Here is a 12261-nt window from a genome sequence, read left to right as displayed (position 1 = left end):
ATAGTCTTAAGTGTCCACTGAAGTTTTTTTTTAATGTTTATTTATATTTGAGAGACAGAGACAGAGCATGAGTGGGGAAGGGCTAGAGAGAGGGAGCTACAGAATCTGAAGCAGGCTCCAGGCTCTGAGCCATCAGCATAGAGCCCAACGCGGGTCTCGAACCCACAAACCGTGAGGAGATCATGACCTGAGCCGAAGTCATATGCTTAACCTGCTGAGCCACCCAGGCACCCCCTAAATGTCCATATCAATAAAATATTCAGTCATCAAATACTCTATTTCAGTTGTTTTTCAGGCATAGATAATTTTAAAATTAATCACTAAATTATTTTCTTTAATAGTGAAGAAATTGCCTTTTACAATGGAAATAAGAGAGAAAAGCAGACAATCCACTCAGTCTTCCGAAAACTGGTAAGATAACATGCTTGAGGCTCGTGTATTTATGGAAAGATTATTTTTGGCCCGTGATTATCTGTATCTATAGGTATATATCTTTAATCTATAGGTATATATCTTTAATCCTTAAGCTATTCATTTTTAAACAGCTATGAAGTATTTTTATGCTGTATTTTCATAAAAAATATAAGAATAAAAACTATCCTATTAGTGTATTAAGCCTCCCGTTACAAACATTATTTATTTATTAAAATAATTGTCAGTGTATTTTTAGAGATGCACAGGCGTCTTATTTAGAGATAAATTCTTTGGTTTCTGTAGCATTCTTGAAGATATTATTATGATGATTATTATTTAGAATTGGGGTCGGCAAACTGTTTCTGTAAAAGACAAGATAGTAGATCTGTAGCTTAGGCTTCTTAGACCGTATGGTCTGTGTTGTACCTATTCAGCTCTGCCCTTCAAAAGTAACTCTACACTCTGTAAATGAGTGGGTGTGACTGTGTTCCAATAATACTTTATTTACAAAAATACGTGGCAGGCTGCATTTGTACTTTGGGCCATATGGTTGGTTGACCCTTGGTTTAGGGTTCCAAACATTGTTTCTTGTGAAAACTGTACATACATCAGTTCTTTTCTTGCCATTTGGAAAATGTGAATTCAAGGAATTTTATTCATTCATTTAAAAGATACTGAGTGCCATCTAGGTGCCCATGCTTGTTCCAGGTGCTGGTAATATTGTGGACGTGACATACAAAATCCTGCCTGTAAGGAGCTTACATTTAAGTGGAAGTTTGTGAAATTAAGTGTATATTTGAAGTGATTTAAAAAGGTTAAGGAAACTCCTTTTAAATTCCTTATTTCAGAAATTGGATTTTTGCCTTGCTTATATTTAACGTGACTGAACTTTGATAGTGCTTACTGATAAAATGCATTTAGGGTAATTTTCCAGGGAACTGCTGCTGTTCACCAGCTCACTCTTTACATGGCTTGCTTATTCTTATCCTTAGATTTTAGCCCCAAAGTTAACAGCTTATTGTGCCCTTGCCTTCTCTGGTTAGTCTATGTGAAATGGCCTTCCCGATTTAACGATCTGTTTCTTTAAAAGCATATATTGCAATTTATATTTATCTTATTTGTTTTCTAGTTTGTCTCTTTCATGAGGATGTAAACTCCATGAGCTCAGGGACCTTGTCTGTTTTATTCACTGTTGTATCTCCAGCATTGAGCATAGCATATAACACATGGCATTTGGTGAATAAACGTTCCAGTCATTGTACTTTCACAAGAGGTAGTAAGAGTAAGCCACCCTGACGTGCATGGAGTGAGCAAGTTAGTCACAGAATAGAAATATCAAGGAAGATGGTATTCCTGGCCAAGAGAACAACAGAAGGAAAGCCTTAAGACAGGAACATGTTTGAGGAACCAGTATTTCTGGAACTAAGAGAGGAGGAGCAGCTTAGATTAAATTTAGGATAGAGCCCAGTGCCAGATCATGCAGGGCCTTGAATAATCTGATAAAAAGGCAGAATACAAAACATTTTTAGATTTGTTATTTTAAGGTACTGCATTTAACTGAGATTAAAGCTACAGACTAGGGCTGCGCAGCATTGATTACATTAGCACTTGGTTCAGATAGAGTGTAATATGATTCTTAGAGAAAGCATAGACCAGATGTCTCCAACTAAAGCAAAGCACTGTGTGCCAATCTAAGCAGCTAGTGTTTTACCTAAATTAGCTCATCCTTCTGTTTTGTTGTTGTTGTTTTAGTTATTGATCATTTTCAGCATGTATGTATCTGACCATATTCTGAATACAATATTATGTGCAAATAATACCACATTATCATTTATATGTGATTTCCATTCTGTTTGCATAAAAATGGTTTCATAGAGTATTTGTGTGGCATCTACTCTGTGATCAGCACTGTGCTCAAGAAAATGTGCTGTACAGTGTAATCAGAGATCGTAGGCACTCTAAATATTCATGGAATAAATCTTATAATTTTTTTATTTTTAGGATAGATTCGTATTTTTATATACGTACAAAATATATATGTTTTTGTTTTTGCTTCTGCCAGGTGGAGCACCTACATAATTTCATTTTGTTTCGGTTTTCTATGGGCTTCATTGATAGCATAATTGCCAAATGTAAGTATGCTTTAAAATGGATAGTGGAATGAGATTTGTGGAAAAGTGAAGTGTTATTAATGTTTCAATCCTAACTGTTTTGTGTCAGATCTTGCCACTGTCGTCGGTTACCTGGTTGTCAGTCGTCCTTTCCTAGATTTGTCTCATCCTCGACATGTCAAGAGTACACATTCAGAACTTCTAGAGGTAAAGTATTAGTAACCGTTGTCATAATAAATGGAAAATTTCAATATAAAAACAAAAGCTGATTTTTAGTCTTAGAAACATAAGTGAAAACCAATATTTATTTCTTTTTAAGGATTACTACCAAAGTGGAAGAATGCTTTTGCGAATGTCTCAAGCTCTGGGTCGGATAGTTTTGGCTGGCCGTGAGATGACGAGATTGGCCGGGTAAGTAAGATTAGTAATGATGAACAAACAGTTGCAGAGAAGTTTTAAAACTGTGTAATACTTAATGATTGTGCCCAGTTGAGGTTAAGATAAGGAGCAACTGAAGTCCCGTTTCCTACTCCTGGAAGCTGATTTAGGACCTTTAAAGAAGATTTTTCTCTGATAGTAAACTTTTCATGTTTGCTTAAGACAGCTCTTTTGAGCCTTCAACCAGGTTAGTGGTTCTCAAGCTGTCTGCTCTACAGACCCTAGTATTCGATAAGTTGGGAAATGTTAAGTCATGGCAGTCTTTTCTTAATTTACAGAAAATTAAGTTAATGAAGAGAATTTTCGCATTTGAACTTTTTTGTCCTCCTCTGTACTTTTTTTCCCCATAGGTCTTGTTACTGGCAACCTAGCAAAGGATAAACACAGATGAAGTTGATTTTAATGGGTAAAAAGTAAAAAGTCACTTCGTGGTGTCTGTGGCTGCAGTTGTAAATATGGTCATACTGTTAGGTGAAATTGTTCTTAGACCATAAAATGGAATTAAATATTTCAGTATTTTAAGCTCTAATATAAAGGGCTTGGTATGGTGTAAAAAACACCATCATGTCAAAAGTACTTCTGAAGAAATTGGATCACATCGGATCCTTCCCAGACCTGTGATCCATCCGCATGTTTCTTCTTTCTTCTTCCTTATATTCTATGGCAGTTTAGGGCTTCATTGCAAGATAGAGAAGATTGTCTACTGCTATGAGGAGTCTGTTTCTCTTGAGAATGCGGACACTCTTCCTGCTTGTTAATAACTTTTCTCATGTCTTTATGGGTTCATGGTAGATGGGGTGCTTCTGTTCCTTTGGAAGGTTTCTGCTTGATTTTCACTCTTTTGATTCTTTGATGCAGATTGCTTTCTCTTTGACCATCATGTTATTTTTATTTCCTCAATGTCTTGGCGTTAGCTTTGATTTCTCTCTATTGCCACAGTGATTTCCAGCTAATATTAACACTTCATCTTTTCTCCCTTTTGAAGTAGGAAAGAGAGGAATCTTCCGTATTTGTCCATGTTTATAGGAAGGTAGCAGGCATTTTGGCATACTTGTAATAAATGCCTTCCTCAGACGGAGAAGCTAACTATACTTGGCATTGTAGCTCATTCTAGCAGGAACTCGGTCCATACTTCCTATGTCTAAGGAATGCACTAGTACTAGTCCTTAGTCTACTAGTCTAGTATCTACTAGAAACTTCCTTAAAATTCTAGTGGCATACAACTTTCTTGTCTCACCTGTTAAAAGAAGTAACTATGTGTTGAGGTGGGGATCCTATGAAACCTCTTCCCTTATCCTGTTCCTGTTGTCCTACTGAAACATAATAAAGCATGCATACACTATTAGCACTCATACTTTCTGATGATAAGACGACTTCTTTTAGGTTATTTCATTTAAACTAAATTATAATTTTGGAAACTTGGGCTCAGTTTGAATAAGTTTTGAACTTACACAATGTCATATGTCGTTACATCTCAAATAAATAACAAAAATAATAGAGATATGATGACCTTTGGAGTTTTCATTAGGACTTTCTTGTGTGTGGTTTTTTTTTTAGTTTTACTGCTCGGATTACAGAATTAATGCAAGTACTAAAGGATTTAAATCAAGGCAAATATGAACGCACCATGGTCTCACAACAGGAAAGGGGTAAATATGAATGCACTGGGCCATATGGTTTAAATTTTGGCTGACATAATGTGGTGCTTTAATACTTATTTTCCACTTAAGGTATTGAAGAAGGAACAGAAGTCATTCCCTTGATACCTGGTGCTGGAGAGATCTTCAATGCTGATAACATTATAAAGTATGTATTGAAAAGTTCTTTAGCACCATAAACATTTGCTAACTGCATAATAGCCCTTCTCTTTTAGCTGCATTTGCTTAGTATTTAATGTAAGATTTTAATTTTTTTTATCAATTTCCTCTGTAGATTTGATCATGTTCCTTTAGCAACGCCAAATGGAGATATCTTGATTCGAGACCTTAATTTTGAAGTAAGTTTTTAAATGATTGTATAAAAGCTTAGATCAGATTCAGAATGTGAAATGGAAAACTGTTTTCTGAATATTTAAAATAACTGTAAGGCTTGTCTTAGTCTCTGAATCCGCAAAATTGTTTTAAAAAGTAAGTCTTTGAAACACTTAGAAATCTATTTTTCTTAATTGTCAGAACTTTAAAGTTTCCTGTATTACTATGAAAAAATCTTTTGCAAATGAAGTCTGTCTCAAGAAAGCGATAGAAGGTATAGTTACTTGTAATCTCTGGTGAGGAATGAATATTTAAGCATGCAATATAATTTTATTCTAAGTTAAAAAAAAAATATGGTTTGGTATTGTTTTGACCATGCAGGAGGGTCTATACCTATACAAACAAAATACAGAATTTGTTATAACTGAAAACATGGAAGAGCAGCACAGTAGCACTGCAGTAACATCTCATGCCAAGTGAATAGTGCTGCTGAGTCAGTGTGGTCTGTTAATCAAATGGGGATATAGCAGATGCCATTAAAAAGAAGAAGCAAAGATGCGTAGTTTTGTGATTTATAAGACATTCCCAGACCTGAGGAACTATAACTATTAGGTTATATGTCTGTTACGACTTTATGAATAGTTTAGATCTGAAAATCTTGTTGATTAGTAACAAATTCCTATCATGGAGGCTGTCTCCCCAGGCCTAGATATCATTTCTCTAGAACAACACTGTCCCATTGAACCGTCTGCAGTGATGGAAATGTGCCATGTTTGCTTTGTCCAATATAGTAGCCACACTTAAAATTTAATTTTAATAAGTTAGATCTTTTTTTTCTTTTTTTAATTTTTTTTTTTAACTTTTATTTTTGAGATAGAGAGAGACAGAGCATGAATGGGGGAGGGTCAGAGAGAGGGAGACACAGAATCCGAAACAGGCTCCAGGCTCTGAGCTGTCAGCACAGAGCCCGACGCGGGGCTCGAACTCACGGACCGCGAGATCATGACCTGAGCCGAAGTCGGCCGCCCAACCGACTGAGCCACCCAGGCGCCCCAATAAGTTAGATCTTAAATAGCTACACGTGACTGACCTAGTGGCTACCATATTGGACAGCACAGCTCTAGAATTCTTCTCCACATGTCCAAATGAGTGGCCTTCTATAATTTGTTTTATGTGGAGCGTCTTTTCAACTACTTTCACTTTAGAAATGTCTGATAGTTGGGGCCCCTGGGTGGCTCAGTTGGTTAAGTGTCTGACTGCAGCTCAGGTCATGATCTCATGGTTCGTGAGTTCAAGCCCTGCGTTGGGCTCTGAGCTGTCAGCTCAGAGCCTGGAACCTGCTTCAGATTCTGTGTCTCCCTCTCTCTGCCCCTCCCCGCCCTTCACTTTCTCTCTCTCTCCCTCTCAAAAATAAATAAACATTAAAATAATAATAAAAAAGAAATGTCTGATAGTTGATAAAATAAGTATCATTACTGGATTTGTTTTGCAATTGTTATAATCTTCAGCAAGTCTTCGATTTTGTTCCTCTTAGTAATGTATATTTTTTAAGTACATCCCCACTTTCTTTTTAAGGAACTATAAAAATGAAAAATGTTAGCTATGCAAAGTACTTTGAACTTATTTGACAATGAGTATTATATATTACCATATTTATTTTCAAGCCAGGAAACACAAGAATACATAGGGAAAGTGTAAATATAATTGGTAAATAATGAATGACTCCCAAGTATCCCAGAAGTGTCTCATTTAATTCTTGGTGTGCCAGTCATTGTGGTGTGCTCCCTTGGCATAGTAGGTAGCCACCTACCTGGCTTGATTTCAGGGATAAAGGAGAGCTCAGAACCCCATTTTTGTTACACCAGGGTGAAGGAGGGCCATGGGATTTCTCCAGTGAAGAATCCTCTTGGCCCTTTCTCCTGCTTTCCCTCACTTTGTCTTGATGCAGAAATAGATTACACCAACAATACAGATGTATACTTGATTAAGCATAGTGAGAATGGATTTGGGATCTTTACGTACAGATACACGGAATAGAAAAGATCCCGATTATTGTCTGAGGTATTACCTACTTTGTCACATGGGTATCATGCTAAAGGTGTCACTCTCCTTTTAGTCCTGAAGCCCTTCTTTTTAAAGTCCCTATGTTTGGATTTAATAAACTTCTGGCTAGTCCCTATAGCTTCACTTTTATAGTCTCAGAAAGACCATTACTTTTTGCTCGTATTTTGGTTTCACTTGGAAAGTCTTTTGAGTCCCTAGTTATGCCCCTGCTTGTTTTACTTTGTGACCATGTTTCGTAGGACCTGTGATCTCTCCTGTTGATTCTTATTTTGTTTTCTCTTCCAATGGAAACTGTTTCTTTGACTTGTGCTCTTTGGGCCTAGTGTAATATATTCCTCTTCTGTCTCTCTCTGAGTTAGGTGTTTTAAGTTAGACTTGGCTTTTTCTCCTTTATTTCTGTCATTTTCCTTAATGTAGCCTTCCTTTATTTAACAAACATCCTTTACTTCTTTGTAACCTTTAGTTATTTTCTACCCATTTGGCTTACTTGAAAATAAGGATTCCTTTCTCCTGAAAAGAGGCATAATAAAACAGACTTGGCCACCAAAAAATAAATGTTTAATGCTTTATGATTATTTTGTCTTTTGGGTCACCTAATGACAAGATAATATATACCTCCTTAGGGTAGGGGATTTTATCCCTCATTCCTTTATAAACTCCCCCACCACAGATGTATGTATCCATTCAGATATAGACTGAAGAGACCCTCAGAGATTAAAGACTTGTGGATTATAATGTAGGCATTAAAATAGTACTTTGTAAGTTACTCAGATTTTTACTTTTTTAGTAAGGCACATTTATAATGTTTGAAGAAGCCTGTGACTCTTCATAAGCAGCATACTTTTGTATATTCTCTTTTTTACTTAAATCATATTTATGTGTATAACTGTTTTTGATGAAGTCTTATATCTGGGGGAATATTTTATTGGTAAAAATACAGTGGTACAGAGCACTTGTTGACCCCTTAAACCGATCCTGGAACCTCAGTAATTATAGTGTTATTAAGAACTTCGTAACTATAAAAGGCCATAAGTGAAAGTTACCCTTGTGTTTTAGTCTTCATTTAAGCTGGGGTGGGGGGACATTTTTATAAATCTTTACCATGGAAAAATTATCGCTGGCTTATCATGACTGAGTCATAATCGGAAGTTTGCCCACCATTACCAAAAGCCATGGGGGTAAAGTTATGGCTGAATCCAAGACATTTGAGCATAAGAGAGTGCTTACAGATGTCTGTAAGTCTAATTATTATTTTTACATGTCATTATAAATTTGGTTTTTGGATTTCCTGGCATATTGCACCAAATAGAGTGGAGAAGTATTGGATATCAGTGAAAACCACAATGAACAGTTAGGAACAGAAGAAGGTCTATATGATTGATATGACTCAAAGCGTAGTAGTGGGGAACCATTTAATTAACAGCCCTGAACTTTAGGAGCTCCTAAGGAATCACCATTATAGTAAAGTAAAATTATTATATATAATCAGAAATATTCACTATATTCAGTTTCACAGGAAAAGGTAATAGGTAATTCCTTAGGAAGTCCATCAAAAAGATTCTTTAAAAATAACTTCTCGGAAAATGGGATAGTTCATTTTTCTGGAAAAATCATTCAGTATAGTTCATTCTCTAACACTGAAGTACATAAGATGTGGTGTTTTATTGTAGATCAGTTATGTGGTAGGCTAGTCATTCTCAACCATTTTTAGAAAGAAGCTCATTCTTTTGTTACTGTGGTAAAATATACATAACGTACAATTTATCCCTTTCTACCATTAAATTTTTTTATTGTGGCAAAATGCACATAACGTAAAATTGACTCTTTTAACCATTTTTTTGTAAACAGTTCAGTGCCATTAAATTCATTTACAGTGTTGTGCAGCCATCACCACTGACCATCTCCACAAATTTTTATCGTAACCAACAGAAACTCTGGACCCATTAAACAATAATTCCTGATTTCCCACTCTCCCCAACCCCTGGTAACTACTATTCTACTTTACAGATATGACTATTCTAGGGACCTCATATAAGTGGAATCATACAGCAGTTGTCCTTTTGTGTCTAGCTTATTTCTTGAAGTTTCATCCATGTTGTAGCACGTGTCAGAATGTCCTTCCTTTTCAAGGCTGAATCCTATTCCATTGTACGTATAGTCTACATTTTGTTTATCCCTTCATCCTTCTGGGTTGCTGCCACCTTTGGCTGTTGTGGCTAATGCTGATGGCTCTGTGTTTCATCAGAGTAAAAGGCAGTCCTTTCCGTGGCTCCCAGTGCCCTGTAGGATTTGCCTGCACTGCTTTCCACCAACCTCTTACTTCTCTCAGCTCTTTTCCTACTTACTCCTTCCTCCCTCTCAGTTTTCTCAACCTCTTTTCTGTTTTTTGACAAGGATACGTACATTCCTGCTTCAGTGCCTTTGAACCAGCTTTTTGTGGGTAGGGTTAGGCTATAGCACTCTTCCTCTAGATAAACTCCTAATTTACTCCTTTTAAAGTTGCCCAGTTGTCATTTCCAATGAGTCCTGGTCTGGCCACCTTAAAAACGTAACCTCCCCTAACCGCTTCCAAATTTCCTTACCTTGGTATATATTTTTTTCCATAGCACTTATTTTCTAAGGTACTATTTAGTTTACTCGTTTATTGTGTGTATTCTTTATTTTATGTCTCTCCCACTAGAATGTAAACTGGTACGGGCAGGTTTTGTTTGTTTTGTTTTTTATTCATTAGTATAGCTCCATTACCTAAAGCAGAACCTGACACTGAGCATTCTATAAGTATTCATTCAATTAAGTAATAAGAACATAAGGCCTCAACAGTTAAAAAAATTTGTCAAAGGCAGGTTCCACAGCTAGAGTAACTCATACCTTTGTTGTCTCCTTTCCTGCTGTGATACATTGCTCTGTAATGTTGTGAGCTGAAATTCTAACCCAGGTTTCTGATTCTTCACAGGGTTGATTAACACTTATATGAGACCATAAGCTCAGAACTTAACCACTCTTGATTACGTTTTTTTCATTTAACTTTACATCATTGCAGAGCGATTTGGTGGCACTTGTAAATATTAATAATGCGTATACACTTCTAAGAATCTGATCTGTATAGAAACATTTCTCACCAATGCAGAAATTCACTCACTGATTCCAGTTCATTGCAGTATTATCTAAAAGAGCAAAGCAAAATACAAAAGACCTAACAAAAAGGAGGTAGTTAAATAAATCAGGGTGCATTCTTAGAATGGAATACACTGTAGGTATTTAAAAATAGAATGGGAGGAATCTGAGTATACTGACTTAGAATATTTGTGATATATTATTAAATAATAATATATAGAACATACATAGTATGATTGCTTTTTTTAATTTTTTTTATTTTTATTATTTTGTTTTTTTTTGCGTTTATTATTACTGTTTTATTTTTGAATATTACTAACATTTTATAAGTTACAAAGGAGCAGATGAGACTGTCAGGGGATGTATTTTGCTTCCCCAAATCATGCCATTCCATTAAAGTCATTTGTCAATTTTATGAGATTTAATCCAGGATCTAGCATTCACTGAAGCTACCTCTGTCTTAAACTGTCAAGAATTCATTTTTCACAGCATCAGAGTGCTATGTGAATTTAATAAAACAACAAAATTAAAACAGCCTAACACATAGAAATTGTCAGTACACACAACACTATTATTCCCTCTGTCACCCTTTGTGCCTATCATCGCTTACGGTACAGTTTATAATATTGACTTCTGAGAATTGTATTCTTGAATGACCATCTTCTCATCCTGTTTTAATTGTTTCGCTCATGGTGTTAAAAATAAGCCTCAGTGTTGAGATTTAATGTAGTTTGTGATTCTGATTTCTTTAAAAAAAAAAAAAAAAGAAGCTTATCAAGGGTAAGTCTATGTGACATAAAAATAGCCTGGCTTTCCTGGTGACTGTTGTGGAGTCATTAATGAGGGTAATTGTCTCCTGCTTTTTAACTATTGTTAATTTTTGAAAGTTCCTTTAGCAAGAGCTTGCTAGAAGTTGTATATTTTTTTTTTTTTTATGAAATTTATTGACAAATTGGTTTCCATACAACACCCAGTGCTCATCCCAAAAGGTGCCCTCCTCAATACCCATCACCCACCCTCTCCTCCCTCCCACCCCCCATCAACCCTCAGTTTGTTCTCAGTTTTTAAGTCTCTTATGCTTTGGCTCTCTCCCATTCTAACCTCTTTTTTTTTTTTTTTCCTTCCCCTCCCCCATGGGTTCCTGTGAAGTTTCTCAGGATCCACATAAGAGTGAAACCATATGGTATCTGTCTTTCTCTGTATGGCTTATTTCACTTAGCATCACACTCTCCAGATCCATCCACGTTGCTACGAAAGGCCATATTTCATTTTTTCTCATTGCCACGTAATATTCCATTGTGTATATAAACCACAATTTCTTTATCCATTCATCAGTTGATGGACATTTAGGCTCTTTCCATAATTTGGCTATTGTTGAGAGTGCTGCTATGAACATTGGGGTACACGTGGCCCTATGCATCAGTGCTCCTGTATCCCTTGGATAAATTCCTAGCAGTGCTATTGCTGGGTCATAGGGTAGGTCTATTTTTAATTTTCTGAGGAACCTCCACACTGCTTTCCAGAGCGGCTGCACCAATTTGCATTCCCACCAACAGTGCAAGAGGGTTCCCGTTTCTCCACATCCTCTCCAGCATCTATAGTCTCCGGATTTGTTCATTTTGGCCACTCTGACTGGCGTGAGGTGATACCTGAGTGTGGTTTTGATTTGTATTTCCCTGATAAGGAGCGACGCTGAACATCTTTTCATGTGCCTGTTGGCCATCCGGATGTCTTCTTTAGAGAAGTGTCTATTCATGTTTTCTGCCCATTTCTTCACTGGGTTATTTGTTTTTCGGGTGTGGAGTTTGGTGAGCTCTTTATAGATTTTGGATACTAGCCCTTTGTCCGATATGTCATTTGCGAATATCTTTTCCCATTCCGTTGGTTGCCTTTTAGTTTTGTTGGTTGTTTCCTTGGCTGTGCAGAAGCTTTTTATCTTCATAAGGTCCCAGTAATTCACTTTTGCTTTTAATTCCCTTGCCTTTGGGGATGTGTCGAGTAAGAGATTGCTACGGCTGAGGTCAGAGAGGTCTTTTCCTGCTTTCTCCTCTAAGGTTTTGATGGTTTCCTGTCTCACATTTAGGTCCTTTATCCATTTTGAGTTTATTTTTGTGAATGGTGTGAGAAAGTGGTCTAGTTTCAACCTTCTG

General features: G+C 36.5%; 1 protein-coding gene across 4 annotated transcripts in view; it reads left to right on the top strand.

Annotated features, from left to right (window-relative positions):
* ABCD3 (ATP binding cassette subfamily D member 3) overlaps nucleotides 1–12261 on the top strand; it is an 82375-nt gene that overhangs the window by 51087 nt on the left and 19027 nt on the right. For all 4 annotated transcript variants that reach the window (XM_047870649.1, XM_047870650.1, XM_047870651.1 and 1 more), the window contains 7 exons: nucleotides 342–411; nucleotides 2477–2546; nucleotides 2635–2732; nucleotides 2845–2936; nucleotides 4521–4612; nucleotides 4694–4769; nucleotides 4896–4959. In XM_047870649.1, the coding sequence (XP_047726605.1) occupies nucleotides 342–411; nucleotides 2477–2546; nucleotides 2635–2732; nucleotides 2845–2936; nucleotides 4521–4612; nucleotides 4694–4769; nucleotides 4896–4959 (562 nt within the window). The remainder of the gene's footprint in view (nucleotides 1–341; nucleotides 412–2476; nucleotides 2547–2634; nucleotides 2733–2844; nucleotides 2937–4520; nucleotides 4613–4693; nucleotides 4770–4895; nucleotides 4960–12261) is intronic.

This window comes from Prionailurus viverrinus, chromosome C1 (genome assembly GCF_022837055.1).
Source record: "Prionailurus viverrinus isolate Anna chromosome C1, UM_Priviv_1.0, whole genome shotgun sequence".
NCBI lineage: Eukaryota > Metazoa > Chordata > Mammalia > Carnivora > Felidae > Prionailurus > Prionailurus viverrinus.
Note: the sequence above shows the minus strand (reverse complement) of the source record. Positions and strands in the feature narration are given on the sequence as shown.